The sequence below is a fragment of the Sinocyclocheilus anshuiensis genome, unplaced genomic scaffold (assembly GCF_001515605.1).
Source record: "Sinocyclocheilus anshuiensis isolate Anshui unplaced genomic scaffold, SAMN03320099.WGS_v1.1 scaffold1231, whole genome shotgun sequence".
NCBI classification, from domain to species: domain Eukaryota; kingdom Metazoa; phylum Chordata; class Actinopteri; order Cypriniformes; family Cyprinidae; genus Sinocyclocheilus; species Sinocyclocheilus anshuiensis.
Window position 1 is genome coordinate 1,754,047 of NW_015536698.1, and position 23,583 is coordinate 1,777,629.

The window sequence follows — 23,583 nt, forward strand, 5'->3', positions numbered from 1 at the left end:
CAGATCCCCCTCCACCCCCCACACAAAAGCACACACACACACACACAATATTCTGTTCTATGCATAGCACTGAAGCAGCCGGCTGTTCCCCACTCAGGGCTGGACTCCAGCAGGCAGCATGTTGTTGGACAAGTTCGTTCTTTCACACCTCTTTGGTGTTAGGAGGACTGTATCCTCCCTTATGCCATGCTGCCATCCTCCTCGCAACCATCCACACGTGCAGCTCGTTACCGTGGCAATTAGCACAGGCTCAAATTAGCCCACTTCGCCTCTGCACAGGTCACTTGACACACAGTTTGTAGCTCGCTCATTAGAATATGGCTGCCTTGCCATTCCTCTCTCTCTCTCATTGTCACCCCTTCAAGTCCACAGAGAGGCTGTTGAACTGTACACTTTTGGACATTGGTCATAGCGTTTACATGTGTACCATAGTAAAAAAAATAATCAATTCTATTCATAGGAGTCCAGTATGTTTATGTTTTCCTTACTGAATTCTTTGTGCATACAGCTCTCATTCCCTTATATCTTGAGGTATATATTGGATGTGTGATATTAGGAAACACTATTTATGGTAATCTCACAAAATCTCCCCCTGCATGTGTGTGCGCTGCTTGTTATTGTTTTAGATTAGTTTAGTCTCCATGGCGAGGTCACGGTCTGTTCTGTAACCCCACCGATGCCAGGCAGCTGAGGTAATGCATGCAAGCAGACAATCTGCTGATAGTAGTCATGGCAACAGCAGCATGACCTCACACTTGGTAGCAACCTAAAGGTCACCTAACAGACATCGTGTTTTGATGGGCACGGTATCAACTGAACCTGACAGTGACAAACATCTGCGAAAGAAAGGAGACTGGTTCCATTGACATATCTGTTTCCATTTGATACTTGAACCCTTTCATTCACACTGCAGCGTTGCTTTACAAATTACTCAATGTAATCCACATGTATTTAATTCAATTTCATCCACACTTTGGAGCAACATATATCCTAATTGTAACATTGAAACAAGTATGTTCTATACATGCTTTGAAATAATATGTATTGTGAATGAAATTGAATTGAATGTAACAGCTACATTTACATGCAAAGCTCTCATTTTTACGTTCATCTGCAATGCAGTTCATGGCATAAGAATAATATTTTTCTATTAAACATGCAAAATGACTTTAATTAGTTACCCCAGACTGTCCATCTCATTACATTTCTTGTGCGATATTGATAAGCATGATTGTCCTGCTGGTCTTTGAAAGCAACTCGTTTTGTCTGTTGGCATTATTACTACTTATTAAAATGGCTCCCCTGCAGCATGCAGGCTGTTAGCGAGCTAAATGAATTTCAGGTGCTTCAGTAGCGGATAAAGGAAGTTGGATAAAGAGGTATATCTCTCCCTGAGGCCAAGCATAGTGGTGTGGGTTACCTCTTTTTCAACTCGTTGCAGCCTCTTCCTCTTTGTTAGGATGTTGCAAGATTGTGTTAAGAACACTGAGTGGAGCAGGTCATTAGAGGACTAGTGACATGGCAGGATTGTGTGACGGGTGAGAGAGGAAGCTTGAATAACAGAGCTCGATACTGTAAATATCACTTTTAACTATAGGGTGGTTACTAAAAATGTTTCTCTTTGCCCTCTGCACTGCATATTCATACACTTATGATGCCATAAAATAAGTGTTGCTTTAAACATTTCACCTTAATGTAATGTATATTTTTGGATATGACGACCTGTGCTTCACGGCATCGAGGACATTTTTGCACCATTAGAAGGTGTTCATTTAAACCTTGGTTGATAAACAGAACCCTTGATTCATTTAAAGATTGTCATAATGAAACAATATAGGATTTGATCTGCCATTCCTTAACGCTTTCAAACCCAAAACAGTTTGAAAAGCTCAGTGGCCATTGAAATTAGCGGTACAGAATTGAAAATGAATTTAAAAACCCAGTAATAACCATTTTGTTATATGGAAGAGAGCATTTGATAATATTTTGATCATTTATGATCGTTAACAGAATTTTTAATGCAAATGATCTGTGTAAAGCCGCGGGAGCAAAATTTTGCAGGCCAAAGGGTCCATTGTCTGTTGTCAGTAGTGTAGCAATATATGAAGCACAGCTCACACAAAAGTCACTTTCAAATCCAGCAAATTTCTTGAGGTCAGCGAGGTGAATTTGCGTGAAACCAGTGCAAATCATCCGCCCTCACAGTATCTTATAATTTTTATTTTAATTCATTCATTAAATATTCTGGCTAGCAATTGAGTTGTATACTGAATCTGAGTTTCTGTATATTTTGTAAGATAGTCAAAGCGGTTATTCATTTAGGAATGTCAAAAATTCAGTTGTTTGCACAATATTCCTAATCCTGGATGTCTGCTGATTCGTACTGAAATGAATATTTGCAGAACAACAGTAAGTGTGACTGAACCTTAAGGCACGCCATATTTAGACATGTAAATTTCTGATTTTTGTGTGTTTTACACACTATTTAAAAACAATCATGCTTTACTTAATTGTGAAACCTAATTATCAGAGACAATGTTTTTTATATTTTGCAAGGTTGCATTCAAAATATACTTGACTCTAAAATCTGAGAGGGCACGTGCTTCTATTTGTCTATAATTGCCACATGGGACACGGGGCCTTTCACACGTATTTAACACCTGTAAACACTTCTTGTATTGAAGTTCTTCCTAATTAGCCCGTGAACACGGTATCGCTGTCTACAAGTTAACATCAGTTATTTGTATAGTGTAAGGTAGGCTATGGCACAGCTCACTATCTTAAGATGAAGAATTGTTGGTTTGTTCTGACTCAAACTTCCTTTGAAATAGAGGGATTGTTATGGTGGAAAGCTTTCCCTCTTCCAGCTGTGTGACAGAAGCAGGTGGTTGCCCCTGCATTTGCTCTCTGACCTTTTGCACGGGAAGGGATACCTCACAAAAAGGCTATTTTCCTCGTCCTGCAGACCATATTCAAGAACGCTGACTAGTTTTGACTATTGACGCATACCCTACAATCTGGGGTATGTTTAAAGGGTAACTTCACCCCCCAAAAATGAGACTTCTGTCATCAATTACTTACCCTCATGTTGTTCCAAACCCACATGATTTTCATTTGTCTTTGGAACACAAATGAAGATATTTTTTAAAGGGGTCATATGATGCGATTTCAATTTTTCCTTTCTCTTCGGAGTGTTACAAGCTCTTGGTGCATAAAGAAGATCAGTAAAGTTGTAACGACTAAAGTCTCAAATCCAAAGAGATATTCTAAGAGTCAACCACGCCTACCGAAAACGGTTTGTTCTAACACAACCCCACATGTCTACGTCACGATGTGGGAAGATTTGCATAACGCCACCCAAATGTTCACGCAAAGAAAGAAGGCGTAACTTTTATTCTCGCTGTAGTATTGTTGCTGCCGTCATGTCGTGAAGGCGCTGTGTGTTTCGTTGTGAAAGCGAAACTACTTTGTTTGGCCTTCCAAAAGAGGACGATCTCGTCGCTCCGGACACGGCATCACAGTATGGTAGGGGCGTAACATTTCTGTCACACGCTTGAGGTATTCGGCCAATCACAACGCACTGGATAGCTGGCCAATCAGAGCACACCTCGCTTTTCAGACCGATGAGCTTTGTAAAAATCGACGTGTTTCAGAAGGCGGGGCATAGAGGAGAAACAATAATGTACAGTATGTGGAAAATAATGTGTTTTTTGAACCTTAAACTGCATAAACACATTTCATTACACCAAATTCACAAAATAATGTTCTTTTTAGCAACATCATATGACCCCTTTAATATTCTTGCTTCATTTTGTCCCTCCAAGTCTATGCAACCAAAATATTCAAGCTTCAAAAAGTTGATAAAGACATTGTAAAAGTATTCCATCTGAATTGAGTGGTTTAATTCAAGTCTTCTGAAGAGACATGATTACTTTATATGATAAACAGATTTAATTGAGCTTTTATTCACATATAAACATTGTTCAACACACATAGAGGACATCAAATATGGTAAACGGAAGCTGAAATGTTCTTGCTTGACTGGTGAAGTTTGTTTCAGTGAAGTACATTTGAGCTGCCATTGACCATATTTGATGTGCTCTATGTACTGTATGTGTGTTGATCTATGTTTATATGTGAATAATAGCTTATTTAAATTTGTTGGACTAAACCACTTGATTCATATGGGTTACTTTTACAATGTCTTTATGAGCTTCTTGGAGCTTGGAAAAAAAAAAGCTGGGTTGTGTGGACTTTCAACGGATAGTCAAAAATGATGCGAGAATATTAAAAATATCTTCATTTGTGTTCTGAAGATAAGCATATGCTTATGGGTTTGGAACAACATAATGGTGAGTAAATGAACAATTTTCATTTCTGGGTGAGCTATAATTTTAAGTACTTGATGGCTGATGACCCCAAAGAATGACATGAGTCTTCAAGAGCAGAGCTCCTCTTTCCCCCTTGTCTCCTGAAAAGTATGACAGAGTCAGCTCCTTTTCTTGGCCTTTGACACTCAGCTACCTCAGTCCTCTAGCATATTACATGCTGGTGCTAAGAGTCAAAAATGATGACCTTTTATATACATGTTGACAGGTTGACAGAGCATTTAGAGCAAGACAGGGTCATTTTATATCTTTAAATCGCTGAAACTGCAAGATCAAAAATTGATATTTTAAATGAGATATATGGACAATATTTCAAAAAAATATTTCTTTATTAATAGATGTATTATATTTCACTGTGCATTCACCAGCACATGTAGAGATGCTATTAAGTTAATATCCCAGTACTGTCCATCTCAGAAAGACCTTTTAATTTAGTCTAAGGCCTTCCTCTGACCTATTCCTGTTGCTCTGTAAAGCTCTGTGATAATTTTATAACAGACAATTAGTTTGAAGTAATTTATTCTACCTTGGAGTGTGTGACCCTTGAATACTTTAATTGCTTTAATGATTTGATTACTGTGCCACATTTCATGCTTTTTTTGTCTTGAAAGACTTTTCAGGTTGCCAGCCCCTCTGCCGAAGACAACATTTTACCTCAGCCCAAAAATCACTGATTACATGCTGCAAACATTGTATGTTTGTAGTGTATCTATCAGGTGGTAGGTTTAATTTCATTTAAATGATTACACCTTGGTTTTGTATGAATTATTATATTTTAATCATTATTTTTATAGTATACGTGCATTTAGGAATATTTGTAAATATCTCTGTAAAGACCGGTCTTTAAAGTCAACAGTGTTCACAACGGCAAGCTATTTAAGATAATGAATATGGGAGTCTGCTTATTAAAATTAACATTAATATAAATAGATCTATAGTCGACATTTGTCCCCATATTCATTGGTTGGTTGGTAATTGGACAATTTCATGTGCTAGAAAAGCTGTACCTGAACTGCTCACCCAAGCAGTAGTACTGTTGCATTGTGATGTGGCACAATGAATTACAAACGTAGGTAACATAACGCCAGTTACGTATGTAACTGTGGTTCTATGAATTCCGGATGACCGCCAGAGGCGGTGCTTAAGCACTAGTGGATTATCGCAGCGCCAGCTCGATAGGTCGAGATAATATACCAAAAAAGTCACGTGGTGACGTAGGCTGAGCCTCGAGTATAATAGACACACTAGCTCAGCCTTTGGTCTTCCTCACGCATTCCGAGTGACAAACAACTCTGGCGATCATCCGGAATTCACATAACCACAGTTACATATGTAACTTGCGTTCTATTTCATTCCTCCTGACCGCCAGAGGCGGTGCTTAAGCACTAGTGGATGACTCCTACCAACATAGTCATGAGGAATGCCCCTCACCTGAAAAAAAGTTCAAGGCTGCTCCTGAAGAACTGCTGAACTGACAGCATGAGGGGCAGCAACGTTGAGCTTGTAGAAGTGGGCAAAAGTACACGGGGAAGCCCACGTAGCAGCAGCACAGATATCCGCCATAGAGACTCCTCTGAAAGCAGCCCAAGATGTAGACACAGCCCTAGTGGAATTACAAGAGATACCATCTGGCAAAGGTTTTTGGGCCTTCTTATATGCCAAAGAGATAACCTCAACAATCCAATTTGACAATCTCTGCTTTGAAACAGTGGTCCCTTTCCTTGCACCACCATAACAAACAAAAAGCTGATCTGTGCTAAAATGGACTGTAGCAGTCACATATCCCTTCAGGGCTCGCACAGGTCACAAGGGGTGATCCCCTAAATTATCTGACTGTGGTGCTGACTGAAAAGCTGCTAAACTGATTGACTGATTTATAAACTGTGGAAGCAGAACTTTAGGTAGAAAAGAAGGATTTGGTCTGAGCACAACACCAGAATCATCTGGCAACCAACACATACATAACTCAATGTAACGGACTTAACGGACAATGCATGTAACTCACTTACACACTTAGCAGATGAAATTGCCAACAAAAAAGCAGTCTTTAAAGATATTCATTTTAGGTCAGCTGTCTGCAAATGCGCAAATGGTGTCAGACAGACAAAATCAAGAACAAGTTGCAAATCCCATCCAGGAAAATGGGGGTTACGAGCTGGTCTCAGCCGTCTTGCACCCTTCAAAAAACTGCACACGAGATTATGAGAGCCAAGAGAAGAACCATTAACCTGAACATGATGCGCAGAAATAGCCGCAACATATACTTTCAGCATGGAGGCTGCTTTGCCTGAATCCAAAAGATGCTGTAAAAAACTGAGAACTCCAGGAACTTCACAGCGTGCAGGATCTAACCCACGCTCCTCGCACCACAACGAGAAAATCCTCCAACGAGCTGCATAGAGCTGACGTGTGGATGCAGCTCTAGCACTAATTATCGTACGAACAACGGCGGGCTCAAAATCTGTTAAGAGACAGTCGGCTCCAGAGGCCAAACCCAAAGCTGAAGACGGGCCGGATACAGATGCCAGACAGCGACGTTCATCTGTGACAACAGATCCTTCCAAAACGGAAGCTGCCATGGCCTGCCCACCAACAGAGACAGAAGTATGGGGAACCAAGGCCTGACTGGCCATCGAGGTGCTACCAGCAACATTCTGTGGTTACACAGAGATACCCTGTGTAATGTGTCCCACAGAAGTGGAAGAGGAGGAAAGGCATAAAGCAGACAGTTTGGCCACTCGTGAGAGAGAGCATCTTGCCCCAATGGGCTGGATGTCTCTGTTCTTGCAAACCACAAGCGACAGTGAGTGTTCGCCTCTGTTGCAAAAAGATCCACTTCTACTTTGCCAAACTGTTCCCATATCCACTGCACCACATCCTGGTGAAGCCTCCATTCCCCTGGGTGCAGAAGATCCCTTGACAGAGCATCTGCTATCTGATTTCTTGATCCCGGGAGGTGAACTGCCCTCAATGATGCTTGTCGAGGAAGAGACCAAGTGAGTATCTTGTGGGTAAGATGCAGAGACTTGAGGGACTTTGTTCCACATTGATGGTTCAGGTGAAAAACTGTTGAGGTGTTGTCAGACCGAATGAGGACATGACGGCCTGACAGAACTGGCAAGAAATTTGAAGGGAGCCATAGAAAGAGTTCCCCACTTTCAAAAGGAACTCTTTCTATGGCTCCCTTCTCTAGCAGCGAACAAATTTCTTGAGAGAGAGCTTCTGAACAAACTGGATCCCCTATTACTGTAGGGACAATCCTTGAAAATTTTGGGGGCTGGCGTTGAAACTGCAGAGTATACCCCCTGCTCATTGTAGTCCAAACCCATGGATCTACTGTCATCTCCCTCCAGTACTGCAGTTGTAGACTTGAAAAATGATCGACCACCGGCCCAGTGCCTTCAAGCTTTGTGGGTGCGACTTTTAACGGCAGTAGGGGGTGCTGACGTGGACCCTCTGGCGACTGCCGCTGATGAAGTCGAAAACCTCCACTCGCATAAACGAGTGTCCTTGGTAGCACAGGGCCTCTGTAACCCCTGAGGCTGTGATGTAGGACGCTGATGGAATTGTTGCTCTGGTGTTGCAAAACGATGTCGAGACTGAATGTCCGGCACCTTAAAAACAGGAGTGCGCTGAGCCTGAGTCAACTAACGAGTGGCCTCAGACAATTTTAACCTCTTTTCCAGAAGCTCTGGGACATTGGGTCCAAACAGGTGACCAGGAATAATTGGGAGGTCTCGTAGTATCTTTTTACAATCCTCTGGCAGTTTTGCCTGGGCGAGCCACACTTGTCGGCGAGCTGTCAGAAGCTTTGGCTGTAAGACAACCCAGTTCACTGGTGACGTGGCCCATAGCCAGGAGCGCAGTTTGAAGGAATTGTGAAACCGAGGGGTCCACATTTGCCGATTCAAGTGTACTAGTTGTGGCAAGGAGTAATTGACATATGGTGTTCTCCGCACTGGTTATATACGCGGTAGACTCATATGCCTTTTTGAGTAATGAGTCTGTGCGACCGCACTGAGTACTGGGGCAACGCACATTGCCTCGCAGGGCCTCATCAGGTGACACCACAAGGGCAGCGACAGGTTGCTCTATTTCTGGAGCACGTCCAACCCCAATGCTATCTGCATCCACCATAGATGCCAGTGTACAGGTGGTCTTTGACCGACGTTTAGGTGTACTAGACCCTATTAGGGAGTTTGAAAATTCTGCAACGAAATCCTTGCATGCTGGCATAGCAAAGTTAGACCCAGCTGAAGGCCGCCTAAAAAAGACATTGGACTGGGCTGGCTGCACTGGCGAGTTATCCAGCCTTAAACGAGCAACCGCCATCTGGAGCACAGTTAAGGTATCATCCACGGAGGATGGAGTTAGTCCCGAGTGAATCGAATCACCATTAGAACCCCCTGCATCTGAAAAACTGTATTCTCCTGGGGGGAAGATTGCGCAGCAACATTCACCGCATTGAAATTATCCTGAAAAAGCGAGTCAGATGCACTTGTAGAGAGCACATCAAAGTCAGTGCGAGATAGAGAAGAGGAACTGAAAGGTTCGTCATCCATTCTTTTAGAACCCTCTTCATCTGCCTGTGTGATAACTCCAGGTGAAGCAGGCATAACAGGCTGGAGCGTCTGAAGAAGGTGTTTTATCTCTGACATCTCAGACGAAAGAACAGCAACTGTCTTAGAAAGAGAAGCTTTATCTACTTGCTCGTTCCTTGATGTTGCCTGCTTAGATAGGGGAGCACCGGCCGCTGCATATGCACCGCGTTTTCGATTCCGTGTGACGGGTTGCGGCTCCGTTCCTCCAAGTCATGCTTGGGGTCCAACTCGGCAAGACAGAGCCGTCTCTCTGACATGGGTAAAAGGCTACAGTGCAGATATGGGTCCGTGAAAGCCTCTCTCAAATGCTGTATTACCAAACAGGACGGACAAACATTGTGGCCGTCGTCAGGTAGAAGAGTATTAGGCCACAGTTTACATGTTATTGCATATCCAGTAGCAATAGAACCGTGAGCCATGGCCACCGCAATAACAGGGAAAAGCAACGAGATACAAAAAATACACACTTGACAACTGGCCGTCGGATTGCACTGAGAAGCACAACATATCAGAAACTGCCTGGAAAATAGCAGTGAATAATCGATCTATCAGCATTGAAAAAACACTAGCCACCGGATAGACCCGAGAAGCATTTGGTGTTTCACAAAATCCTTATTTAGAGATAAGGTTGGCGGGGAACCGCCAACGTATAAGCGTGGTGAGAACAATAAAACTCTTTGCGAGAACCGTCAGTAAATTGATCGGTAACACTAGCCACCGGATAGTACCGAGAAGCACCAAGTGTTATCGATATATCAACAATATATCCAGTAAAGCAAAAACACTCACCAATTCAGTCGACAATCCAATCCAAAAAACTCCTAAGAGCACACTGTCACAGCGCAAAAATCGATTGAAAAACGACCTATCACAGACAAGCAAGAAAGCGAAAGAGACCGAAGGCTGAGCTAATGTGTCTATTATACTCGAGGCTCAGCCTACTTCACCACGTGACTTTTTTGGTATATTATCTCGACCTATTGAGCTGGCGCTGCGCTAATCCACTAGTGCTTAAGCACCGCCTCTGGCGGTCAGGAGGAATGAAACCGAACCCTTATGAAGAAGGATCAGAGAATGATTTTCATCTGCAAAATAAAGCAGGAAAATGGACATACTTATCTACATCTGTTTTGTATTTTTCCACACACCACTGGTTTACAACCCATTTTACTTTTGTAATGTGATATATTTCTGAGTGAAACATCAGTAGCTATGTTTCCATCCAAAGATGCGAATTTAACTTATGCACAAAACTGGAATATCGCATAAAACATTTGCAGATAAAGCACCGTTTCCATCCAACGAGTCAAAGAGAACAAAATTGTCACTTCCTGATAAACTGGCACTAAATATCTCTAAGAAAACTATGAGAAGCCACTCAATATAATAATTTTCATATGTAGCCTAATAAATTACTTGCGCTTCAGAGAGAGCAGAAGTAACACAATAAATGCGGTCATTGCTTTTAGAGGTGGATGCCTGCTGTTTGGGAACGCAGTCATGTAAGACAGTAATTATACAGAAAAACTTTGATGACAGACTTTCCTCAGGCATTTTAGAACGACCAAAACAACATATTAGGGCCTTTCGCACCGCAGGAACCTTTTCATAGTACAAGAACTAATTGTGGAACTACCCACTTTTTGGCGTTTTCGCACCGCCGGAAATGGGAGCGATTTTAGTACCGGACTGCCTTTTTCGAGAACCAAATTAGCTCCTACTCCGGAGCGGGGTCTAACCAGCACAACTGGTACTAATCGTGACGTAAGTAGACACTGATTGGCCAAACGCGTACGAAAACACCGTCACCCGCCATGATTTAAAACGCCGTGTAAACATACTGTAAACATTGTGTCAACTTATTTCGCAAGTATGGAGAACAGCGATAGATGGACGGACACTGAAGTGCAGACACTTGTAGCAAATGTAGCACTGCCAGTTGTCATTGGAGATTCTTAGTCCTCCTTTCCGTTCTTTCAATTGCTTTACGTATACGTCGACATTCCATGTCCATTATTGTGAAACCCACGAGACACAACAAAAACACAGCTCCGATCACAGCGTCCTCCATCCTCTTGTTGTTAATGTTGTTTTTCTTTGTTTCTGTTGTTGAACGCCGCGCACAAATGACGTCGCTGTCGACCGGTTCCTAGTACACACTGTCGGTGCGAATGCAACCCTTTAAATAGTACTGGGAAATAGTTCACGCAAAATCGTCCCAGTACTTTAGTACTGTCCATTTAGTTCTGGAACTAAAGCGGTGCAAAAGGCCCTATAGATGCTGTGAACAGATCGGTCCGCTGGTTAGGCAATTTATCCCGTCTCATAGCGCAAAGTCACATGACTTTTACATGCGCATGGTGGAATTTATTCGGTAAATGTGTTTCCATCGTAGTTTATGCACATTTTTTCTTATCGGATAAAAAGTTTATCCTACTCAGTTGTGCACATAGGTTTTTTATGCACATTTTTAGAATTTATGCGCATTGGCGTTTCCATCCAGCGTTTTTTTATGCGACAATCCAAAACGCGCATAAAAATAGGTGGATGGAAACATAGATAGTGAGAAAATGATGTAGGAGTTATAAAAGGGCGTGGTGAATTTTTATAATACCATAATCGTTCACAATGAGAACATTATTGTACTTTATGTTGAATTTTAGTTTAATGATTGTCAACTGTTTATGTTCAGTTCTCACTTCAGTTCCTATCACTTATTTCAGTCATTACAAAATTTCTGTTTCTATTAATTTTAATCAATCTTGTTATTTTTATACATTCTGAATGAATTATTGGATGCTGGAAACCCTCTCAGCTGTAGATTCACATCTATGATTAAGAAGCAGGGAACAATCTCAGAACAATGCAGGCTCTCTACAGATTATAATTATTTTAGCACTTGCTATCCTTGCATCCCTTTGGCTTTACAGGGCGTGTGCTGCTTAAATTACATAAAATTAATAGTATTTGGAATTGGACGGGAACGACCGTCATTCATAAATTCTGCCTTTTAGAACCTAACAAACAAAGCGTTGCATGGAGGGATATGTAGTTTCGGCGTTTAAAGAGCAACTTTAACACGCACTCTTATCCTTGTCGCTGGCATGACATTCTATCAAACAACCCAATGTGCAGTGTTTTAGTAATGCATTGCAATGTTATCAATGCTGTGTTAGAATTATAGGCTTATTTTTTCTTCAACACTTTTATATATGTCGGAGACAGTTCTTGTTTTGCATATGGGACATACAGTGGTCTATGGTGATTACAGTTCCCTTTTGAGCCACACACTGTAACACGAGCCCTCAGCGCTTTTGTGTGGCTATGGCTTTGTCTCTGATGGGATTTCTGCCCTCTCTCCATTTCCCTTTGTTTCTTTCCTTTTCTCTCACTCTCTTCTAGGCTCCTCCTCCTCTTCATAGGGCCCACCAATGAGAGACACTTCAGGTGCTGACCTTATCAGGTGGAGGTCAATGCCAGGTCAGGGATCTGTTGCTAGGCTACCATCAGATAAGTGGAGGGAAGACTGAGCACTGGGTTGTGCTGTCATTCAGTGCTTGTCATGTAATCTCATTAATTTGCTGACAATTGCCTGAACATCACAGAAGGTTATCGAGCCTATCCTGTCATAATTAAACACATTAAAATATTAAACCAACAAAACCAAGTGCTGGCAGCTCCTCTTGGCTTATGTGGTATCAAAGATGGCCAGCTGAACAGCATAAACATGAAGTTCTTAATTTAGATTTGGTTGTGCTGGATTTGAAATTAATACCATCTGAACCATGAAAATGAGCTAGGCATGAAAACGAACCAGAAAACATGAGGGAATACACATGATATACCACCAAGCAGGACAAATATTGCATCAGCAGATGGACACACTATACTATAGATAATAAATAGTATAAATCGAGATTTAAAGGAATAGTTCACACAAAAATGAAAATGACATTACATTTCAAACCTTTTTGGCATTCAATTTTCTGTGGAACAGGAATGGAGAAATTTTGAAGAATTGCTCTGATTTCCATTAGAATAATTACAACAAATGAGAACTGAGAGTTTCAAGCTTCAAAAAGGACACATGTTAAAGTATCATTAAAGTTCATATTACTTAATAAATGCATCAATCTAATTTATGAATGAATCATTCAGACAGAATCATTCAACAAAATCAACCAATTCATTTAAAAAGTATTCCCATTCAAATCAAACTGCTACTATCCATCATTAACATGCCACTGAGAGTATCATCAGTGAAAAATATTATTAGTGAAAAGCGATCAATTTGTCAGTGAAAAGCTATTAGTTTAGGTCTGTTTTCACACAAAGTAATCCTACTGTTTCAGAAGATTTGGAATAAAATGTACAGTTCACTTTTATGAAGACTTCATGGTGCTTTTTTAACCTTTTGAAAGTATTAACTGTGTTTTTGTTAGTGCAATTTGTCACAAAAAAGAACAGGAAACAGGAAAAAGACCAGGTTTGATGTGACACAAGGATGTAAAATAAATAATGACAGAATTTTTAGGTGAACTATACCAGAATATGTCCAGAAACGTCATGTTCAGTGTTATCAAAACAATTTTTCCTATGGAATGTGGTATTGTAGGGACATTTGTTCACATGTACCCTCATGTAAATGATGATGCACGATGCAACATCATATCATCTCTGTGGTCTCTCTGTAGGTCTTCACCATGACAGACTCTTCTGTCACTGTCGCTCTGAGTACGGCGGGTTAACGGCAGGTCAGAGGATTTGGTGATCAGTGGTTCAGTGAGCCATGAGCCCCGCTGGTCAAACGCTTTGATAAGGGGACTGCTGCTTCTGTGCTTGCCCACTTCTGAAGCTTGGGTGAGACTGGCACGTTCTGAAAGGCTAAGTCTCAATTTCTGGGCACTTGCCAGATGACATTCCACTGAGACAAGCTAAGGGAGAGAGAGGGAGAGACTGGGGCAGATTTATTGAGGTATCAGACTTGCCTCAGGAATGTTCTGTAAAATGCCATTCCTGTGAAGAGAATAAAGAAATTAATGTCAGACACTGTGCTGAGCTGATTTCTTCTGTTACTTCCTGAAGCATTTCTCTTCAATATACGTGTCCATGTCACCTTGTTGGATACATCGCTATGTGACATAATTCAGGATCAAGCACAACATGTCTTCCCATTCCGATGAATATTCAGCTAGCGAAGACCACTGTTTGCCTGCCTCTGAGTCACAACTCCTCTGTGGTAGGGAACACTAGTGTTCAAAAGGCAGAGTGGGAGTTTGTGTATGTGTGTGTGGTTGTGTTTATATGAGAAGGAGAGATAGAGAGAGAGAGACAGAGAGAAGAGATCCTCACCCGAGGAGAGAGTGTAGGATTTGAAAGGCTAGCTTCCTGGCAGTTTTATCTCTTTTTTAGAACAACCACTGAGGTGTTTAGAAAGGAGAAACCGGCATACCATGGCTATGTTAGACTCACGGCTATAAAAGCAGAGATTTGTCTTTCTTCTCAGAGCCTAATGCTAGTAATAATTGTTTAAAAAATGCCACAAGAAGCTAGCATTCACATATTACTATCACAATTCCATCTCTTAAAGGGATAGTTCACCCACAAATCATGTCATGCCTAGTGTCATTTTAAACCTGTTCTACCTTCTTTTTTCTGTGAAACACAAATGAAGATATTTTAAAGAAAGTTTGAACTGTTTCTGCCAATACAGTGAGTCAGTGGGGTCCAAAACAACACTGGGCTCCACTGACTTTCATTGTATCATGGGTATATATAATGTTTGTATGTATTTGTATACATATTTGTTTTTGTTTTCCTTCAAAACATCTTCTTTTGGCTTCCACTGAATCAAGAAAACCATACAGTGTTATTTTTTGTATTATTGATATACAGTTTAGCTTTTATTTTTATATATTTTTAGTTATTTTAATTTTGGTAAATTTTTAATAATTATGTTTTGTGTTTGTGTAGTTTGTATTATTTTTTTATTTTTTATTATTTATTTAACTTAACCAATATTAACCCTGATTTGGAATGACATGAGGTTTAATAAATGATGACTAAATGATGAGTTTTCATTTTGGGGTGAACTATTCCTATAAATACACCAACTCATTGTTCTCTGCTTCGCAAATTTGGCAATCCTTTTTCTATGAAGTACAGTACCTTTAAGAAAGAGCTTCCATCTTTTTTTCTTTTTTTTTAAACAACAACCCCCTTTTTTAGCTAAGAGCAAACCTGATGAACTGGCAAGACTGCCTGTGAAACTGTATGGGCAATATGTTACAGGATGCTAGCTGAACTCATCATGAAAGTAGAATGAGGGGGCTTTGTTCCAAATGTCACGATGCATATTTATGGATGTGAAGTGTTCCTTTTGTATATACTCAGCTCCTCTGTCCTTCAGTCGCAAACATTTCTCCCTACATCACTGTAATGATACGTGCAATCAAACCAAAGATACACTCACACACTGACCCAGCATGGCCTTTTAGAAAAAAGATCTCAAGCAACAGGGAAACCTGGTCCAAAAAAAAAAAAACTGGGTGAGTATGACTTATTCAGTGGTTCTCAAACCTCTCCATGAAGTACCCCCAGCACTGCACATTTTGTATGTCTCCCTATATCTGACACACCCTCTTCAGGTCTTGCAGTCTCCACTAATGAGCTGATGAGTTGAATCAGGTGTGATAGATGAGGGCAACATACAAAATGTGCAGGGCTGGGGGTACTCCAGGTTTGAGAACCACTGACTTATGTCATTAAACATAACAAAGACAATAAAAACATAAACTATATGGATAATATAAATGACATGTCAAGCATCAGGCACTGCTCAGTTTATATCCAAGCGTGTTTGTGTTTGTTACCTTGCCTGGGATATCCTGGATGGGTTACCTGGCTTTGGTCCCACTCTCCCAATGGAGCCATGCTTTTTGGGTGGGTTGTGAAGGGTTAGTTCTATGGTCGGTTGAGGAGTTGGGTGCTGAAGGTGGGCGTATGTAGTGTTCTGAATGTGTTAAACCACTGCTAGGCATCAGTCTCAAACATGAAAATACTTTCTTTCCCTCTTCCTCAAACATGCACACAAATGAATACACACTGCCCTCACAGACGGTTCAGCAGGAGTTTAGAAGTAACGTGTTACCATTTCATAGCCTAGATATACAGTGCATCTCAATGTATAGAATTACATAACACAACAAAATTAAGCTTCCAAGTATGAAATGTGCTCTGGTTTATTATAAAAACTAAAAACTAAAAAATTAAATATACTGTTTGCATAAATATTCATTTGTCACATTGCAACATTTACCAGAGTCACATTTTGCAATAGACAGTAAAAATGTTATTGCATCATTTTTTTAGGTTGTGATACTGAATGACAGCTATGGAATTTATAAAGTCAAACAAATGCATAAATTATGAAAGGCATACAGAAAAAAAAAAATCCAATGTTCCAGTATCGGCTGGTTTAATTATCCAAAAGCTACAAACCACACAAGTTTTCACACAACTAAAAAGAAAAAAAAAACAAAAAGGGAGTAAAGGTGCACGTGTCATCTATATTAAAGGGATACTCAATCCAAAAATGAAAATTCTCTCATCATTTACACATCATCATGCCATCCCAGCTACTGTATACAGGGCTTTCTTTCTTCTGTGGAAGACAAACAGATCTTTAGAAAAATAATAACCATTTTAAGAGTGAACTCATGAACCTGTGTTTGACAGTTGGCCAGAAGCCATGGTTTATAATTTCAAAAGTTTCAAATATTAGTATTTTTCTCTCACACACCTATCATTTCACTTCAGAAGACAATTACTCATAAACTGGGGTTGTGTTGATTACCATTGTGTTCATTTTGCGTGGTTTTTGAAGTGTTAAATTTTGAGGGACCCATCCACATTGCATTATATGGACTCACAGAGATGGATTATTTTTCTAAAAATCTCTGTTTGTGTTCCATAGAAGAAAGGAAGTCATATACATCTGGGACAGCATGAGGGTGATTAAATGATGATAGGTGCGTCCCAATTCACATGCTTATGCACTATTCTATGCCATTTTTTTTTTTATAAATCGTGTGATTAGTGTGCTCACACTGAAAATTCATAAAAGAAAAAGTGCATTTCAAATGCCCAGATGATGCACTTAAATAACCAAAAAAATGAAGAGTAGAATGTTGGACACCTTATGCACTCAACTTTCACAGCTTTAATTACATAGCAGAATGAGAGGGGCTGTCGGACTCTAGTGTTGGATGACAAAATAACCTTATATAATTCATACACTAGACGGTTAAGTACATAGTGAATAGAATAAGTGCACTGTGTATAGTGCATCATTTGGTACACAACTGATGAGAGAAATTTAATTTTTGGGTGGAGTATTCCTTTAAGAGCAATAAAATATCAGTGTAGAACATGTAATTCAATAACATATCAGTGTAGAACATGTAATTCAATAACATGAGAACACTGGTTTTTGCCAGGCACTGTATATTTACCACACTCAAAATGGCGGAGCTCACAGAGAATCAAGATGAGTCTCATTAGCTTTAATGAGCAATTAGCACTTATACTCCACTGCACAGGCAGACATTGCTAATAGTTCAATGTGAACACTTGAGGACTCTAAATGACACATTTCCCAAATATTAAAAAATTTAAATCAAAAATGACTTTTTTCTTTATATCTCAAATGTTGTGAGATTCTCTCTTCAGAAGGACTGCAGATATTTTTTTTTTCTAGAAAGATGATAGGATTGAACCAATGTCAGAGCAAATACATCTAACAAATTCTTAAATCTCATACATTCGCTTCAGCTCATTTCAAGTATTGTATAGAAGAATGTGAATATAAGGCGGCTCTCCTAAATAATTTCAGCTATGTATTTGACAAAGGTCTAGAGGCTGCAGCCAGTGCCTGGAATCGCATAGGATAACCTGGCCTGCAGTGGCTGCATGCACAGATATATATAGTGGGCATGAATCTGGGTGTTAGAAAAGGTGAGCAAGGTTCCCCTGCTCATTTTTGATCAAGGCGACACTCCCCCCATCATTTCCACACTATTACCCCCATGCAGTGCAGGGATTAGGGAGTGGGAAGGAGAGGAGAAAAACTACATGCCGACAGCCAATCTGGATTTCATTTGAAAACTCCCTTGAGGTTTTTCCATTATCCCCCCTCCATATCCAACTTGACTCCGTAGAGAAAGCCCTGGCCCGCAAAGGTCAGCCTAGTCTAGACTCTCCTCTCCTCACCCCTCCGTCCTCTTCCTCGAGACAGCCTGCGGCAACCGAGGGATCCCCCCTCCCCTCGCATCTGACACCCCTCAGCCTGACCCACCCCCCAACTCTGTTGAAGCTGCCTCTGTAATCTTTTCATTTTTCTTCTACTCCCTCTCAGGTCTTTGGAGGGCTTAGAAAGGTGAGGCGGGTTGTACCAGCAAATCAACTGTGCCACTGTCCATCTGAGCTCAGCAGCGTCTTGAAGGCAGGGTGAAAACAGTCCCATCTGGCATCACTGGGCAGCTATTACCAACAAGTAACTGTTTTGGGAGTAGCTGTGGGGTTATTCCCAGGCTCGTGGTGAGAGTACATTATCTGCGTTGAGGAAACCTGAAAGATTTTTTGTCCCTAGCCAGTCGGCGCTATACAATTAATGCACATTCACGTCAACGACACGTACAAAATATTTAGCCAAAAACTTTTGAAGGACAGGTCGGTAAGGTTAAAATGTCTTCTTTTGTGATATAGAGTTTGACAGAAGCATTCTTCTTCCTTTGTCAAACAACAGGAAAAACTGTGAAGAAAAAAGCTCATGAAATGCTTTCTTATCTGTACCGCTTCATTGTGTTTTTATTTAGTATCACTTAACAAGCCAAGCCATTCACACTTTTCTGGTAAAGTCAAGATGTGCCAAAGTGTCTGTGCGTGTGTGTGTGTGTGTGTGTGTGTGTGTGTGTGTGTGTGTGTGTGTGTGTGTCAACTCTTTGTCACATCGCTCAAATCATGCTTTATTTATTTACCACAGAACATGCAGGTATTGTGTGCCACTACTGAGATATCTGTTGATTTGTTCGATTTATTTATTTTCTTTTTTCTTAAATGAATGATTGCTTTGATAGAAAAACACATTAGATCATATTTTCCCTCTTAACCCTCCTTTAGGACATGAACTCAGGCAACAAGGGAAAAAAATACTCATTGAATATTCATTAACTTGTGCCTAGGTGTGTACACGGCTCTTAACCACACTTGTTTATGACTTAAGGACTTGTAGCGCTGACCTTAGTTTAACACGGCACCAGATACCAAATTAACCTCTAGCCTCCTCAGGGCTAGCAATGCCCTGCTAACAAGCAAACTGTCTGGATGCGCCAGAAGTGCTTTATGATTCTGTCTCTCAGGTGCATGCCCTCCTCTGCCTGTGAACAAAAGACAGGTTTTTTCTTCCCCGTCTATCTTTTGGCTACTCAAGATATTTTTTCCTGTTTTTAGTGACACCTCTCTACACAGTGTACACTGAAAAGAATAAATCTGAGTGGATGTAAATGTTACGTAATTAAATCTGTGATATTAACAATAAAATGTTAAGTTTGTATCGTTACATGAATATATTGTGTAAAAAAAATGAAGGTTCACAAATGTATTTCTGATGAGTACACACGTTTCTTGGCTTAAATCACAACACCACTCAAAACTACCACAGCAACCACGTAATCCCGCCCAGATTTCTGTTCAGAGGGAGAGCAAAGAGCTATATACCTTCTTCACATTAGCAAAAAAAAAAAAAAGTAGGTTTAAAAGATGACTGTTAAGAAGTGAGAAACGTGACTCATGGAAAATATTTTGCACAATGTGAATTTATTTCAATAGAAACACAAAGAAAATAAAAGTTTTTAAAATTTTAAAATAAAAATGGTTGCTTTATAAGAAGATCTGCTTCATTTCCACATTGGGATCATGTTTGTGTGCTTCTTGTTTTAAAGTCTAGGTTAAAGAGTAGGTTACTGTTAAGGACCGAAAAACACAATTGTATAGAAAATATTCTGTGCCGTTTTTACTATGAAATGGCAAAAATGTCAGCGTTATGTGATGTAATAACTAGATTTCCATATTTTATGAGTATATATTCTACTGGCATTCCATTGAAAAGTACCAGTGGTGAAATAGTAAATAGTTGTAAAAAAAACAAAAAAAAAAAAAAAGAACTAATTGCACATATACTTTCAGTAGAAATACTTGCTAATTAGAAAATTTGAGTACATGTAACTTTAAAATACACTAACAAATTTGGAAAAACAAAGTAGATCCCACTTGAAGTTTGTAATAGGGAAATTAAAAAATTAAGTTGGATTCAATCAAAAATACACATTTAGAACTCTTAAAGTTATGTAGATCACACACAAAAAAATGACTACAGAAATACTAAAATTAAGTGTACTTTATGTGCAAATTTTCTTTCAACAGACAGAAAAATTAAGTAGTTTGTACAAAGACTGGTCTTCTTTGATCTACGTAATAAAATTGTGCAAAAAAAATCATCATATTTTTTAAGTAAATCAAGCAGAAATGTTTTATCAGTGTATATAGATATTAGGGGTGTGCGATATTGACAAAAAATAATATCTCGATATTTTCTGGGATTTTATCGATGACGATAATTAGACTATATTTTACTGAGTGTGTTATTGTGCTGGTACCTTAAGGACTGCCGAAGACAGCTGACTCATAATGTTTTTAATATTCTTCATATTCTGTGTGGTGGTCAGTTCATACTGCTAGAAATTAATCTTTTCCAATAAGTTTAAACTGATTTTTACATTTTATGGGTATTTTTACCTTTATAAAGCCATTTTTTCTAGAAGTGTCCATTATCTTTTTAGTCAAATTCTGTATGCGTGCGCTCTGTAGGGATGTTTTGAATGGTTTTTGCAAAATACTCGATAATGTCAAATCGCACATCGTTAAAACAACAATTACGATATTATCGCAGACGATATATATCGCACACTCCTAATAGATATACATATTTTTTTAGTGTATACACAATATTTGTGCATATTTTTTTTACACAAAATATTTTATTTTACACCTCATTTTTACAGTCTATCTATCTATCTATCTATCTATCTATCTATCTATCTATCTATCTGTCTATCTATCATTAGCTCACTCATCCATCCTTATATCTGTCTATCATTCTAATTTCCTAATAAAACAAAAGCGAAGCTTTTCCTTCATTACCTTTGTCTTTCTGGCTCATTTTCCCTCTCCGCATTCTTTATCAAAGTACATAATGGCACCTTTGCGGCTTCCGTACGCTAGGTTTTTATCGACGCATCTGATTGGCTGTGCGGTGTAAACAGCATGGAAATAGAATAAGCGCTTCAGTTCATTGGTCAACACACAGACGCTTAACGTTAGTCCAAACGTGCGGCAAACGTTGCAAAACGATAGAGGCGAGCGACTACTTTATTTTCTTTAAATGAACGAGTGCACTTGACGTTATCGGAGGGTTAAATGAACTGCAGTACTATATCCCGTGACTTGTGTAATAAATTGATTGTGCTTTACATTGGGTTGTAATGCTAACAGGCTAAATGAGCAGCTCATGCTACAAGTACACCGGTTCTGTCCGAACAGAACAGCTTATAACGTTACTACTGCAGAGGACAGCGGGTTAAAACATAGACTTACTGTTTCATTTGTAAAAAATGTGTTTGGTATACGTTAGTCGGTGAGCGATACACAAATCTTACGGCGCTGCTCTCCTTACCGTAACACTTATTTTACCTAACGATACAGCCAGTGTACAGTTTCTTATATCTTTGTTTTAGTTAGTTATTCATAACCTTCATTTAGTTAGTTATTTATGATCTCTGTATTTTCAGTAAAAAATGAGTCTCCGGAAGCAGACACCAAGTGATTTCCTGAAGCAGATCATTGGGAGACCAGTGGTGGTGAAGCTGAACTCTGGTGTTGATTACAGAGGTAAAAGCAGAAGAGCATCTTAAATGAGATTTATATTCCTGTAACGTTATAAGGTTGTTTCAATTTACATGACATTTTAAAGATCTAAAAATCACACTTTAAAATTGGGCTTCCTCATATATGCAGTAAGAAAACAGGTTCTTCAGAGGGAGGAAAAATGTCGAGGGGGTGAATTGAAATAAGTATTTTTTTTAAATAGCTCTTTTCAATGCTTGTTTTGTCGTAATTGTTTTATTGTTCAATATTGTGCAATTTGTATTGTACAAATAATTAGTTTTATGTGCAATCTATACAAAATATCACTAAGATGAGAAAGTTACATTTTCTAAAAGGCGCACTACCACCAGTTCTGCCTGCGCCCCTGATCTTTGGCAAAAAAGTATTGAAAAGGCACATAAGTTACATTGTCTAACGTGTGTTTTGCCCTCAGGAGTCCTGGCCTGCCTTGATGGCTACATGAATATTGCTGTGGAACAGACAGAGGAATATGTCAATGGCCAGCTGAAGAACAAGTATGGAGATGCATTTCTCAGAGGAAACAACGGTGTGTAATGTATAGATGTTTGTTTTTAAAGACCTGAGCTTTCCTGAGTGGTTTGTCATAGTGTTTTTTTTTTTTTTTTTTTACATACTGAGCCAGCAGTGTTCGAACTATACCCTGGACTTTGGGGGAGCCCACTTGTTTTGTTTTTTTTATGGGGGGGAGGGGGGTTCGTGCGCTTGCTTACAATGACTTACAAAGATACATAACAGCTACAAGTGTATGCACTACTTTATGCAAGCACTATATAGGATAAATCACTATACAGGATTTACTCTATTATGCTTTATCGACACGAATTGATAGGTGAAACAACAAAAAACCACCCACAAAAAGTCTATCAAAATAACACATTGTCAATATTTTTTTGAGATCCCCCAAATTTTCACAAATCATGTTTTCAGGGGAGCCCATGTCTTATTAAGGGGAGCCGAGCTCCCCCGTAGTTCGCACCCTGTGAGCCAGTGTTTTTTTTAACAGTAATGTAGTTTCGGAAGCTATATGTGAGCATGTTCTCAACTTTTTCAAAATAACTTTTTCAAAATAATTTTTGCGTATACCAAAGTTAATTTTGTTTTCTTTGTCCTCTAGTGTTATACATCAGCACCCAGAAGAGGAAGATGTGAAGCCATTTTACTAGTTTCTTTATTCATTATTAGATAAGTAAATTGTTTACTGGCGATATTCATAATCCTTTGTTAGTTGATGATAATGTTCAATAAGTTTGTTTCATGTTTTGTAACACAAAATTTGGTGTTCTGCAGAGTGATGCAGTAAATTTGTTTTTCGACAATAGATTTTGCTTTTGTGTTTTCATGATTTATCTGCTCCTGAGATGCTTCTATGAATATTTAAATGGTGATAATTCAGTCGTAAGGAATTGCTGATTAGCACTTTCAAGTCTGGAGGTTGTTCAGGGCTCCTTTATCTGCATATTTCATATTCACTGCTTAAATGTACCTGCTGACTGTTTCACATCATTTGGTCTACTATAGCCCCCTATTGCATGATAATGTTCTTTGTTTTCAAATGAATCAATAGGTAGACC

General features: G+C 39.5%; 1 protein-coding gene and 1 long non-coding RNA gene across 4 annotated transcripts; both read left to right on the plus strand.

The window, feature by feature from the left end:
- The first annotated feature begins 1,412 nt into the window (after positions 1 to 1,412).
- Positions 1,413 to 13,750, plus strand: LOC107655215 (uncharacterized). Its single transcript, XR_001630406.1, has 3 exons — positions 1,413 to 1,538; positions 12,392 to 12,469; positions 13,684 to 13,750. It is a non-coding gene; the product is annotated as an uncharacterized LOC107655215 (long non-coding RNA).
- A 7,627-nt stretch (positions 13,751 to 21,377) lies between these two features.
- Positions 21,378 to 23,518, plus strand: LOC107655220 (U6 snRNA-associated Sm-like protein LSm6). 3 transcript variants are annotated; one of them, XM_016442658.1, is made up of 4 exons: positions 21,378 to 21,462; positions 21,895 to 21,994; positions 22,425 to 22,538; positions 23,127 to 23,518. In XM_016442658.1, exons 2-4 carry the CDS (start codon positions 21,901 to 21,903, stop codon positions 23,159 to 23,161), a joined length of 243 nt encoding a protein of 80 aa, XP_016298144.1. In that variant the 5' UTR covers positions 21,378 to 21,462; positions 21,895 to 21,900; the 3' UTR covers positions 23,162 to 23,518. The 3 variants fall into 3 exon arrangements, with proteins under 3 accessions (XP_016298144.1, XP_016298161.1, XP_016298153.1); XM_016442675.1 differs by lacking the exon at positions 21,378 to 21,462 and adding an exon at positions 21,476 to 21,554; XM_016442667.1 differs by lacking the exon at positions 21,378 to 21,462 and adding an exon at positions 21,562 to 21,740.
- The last annotated feature ends 65 nt before the right edge of the window (positions 23,519 to 23,583 follow it).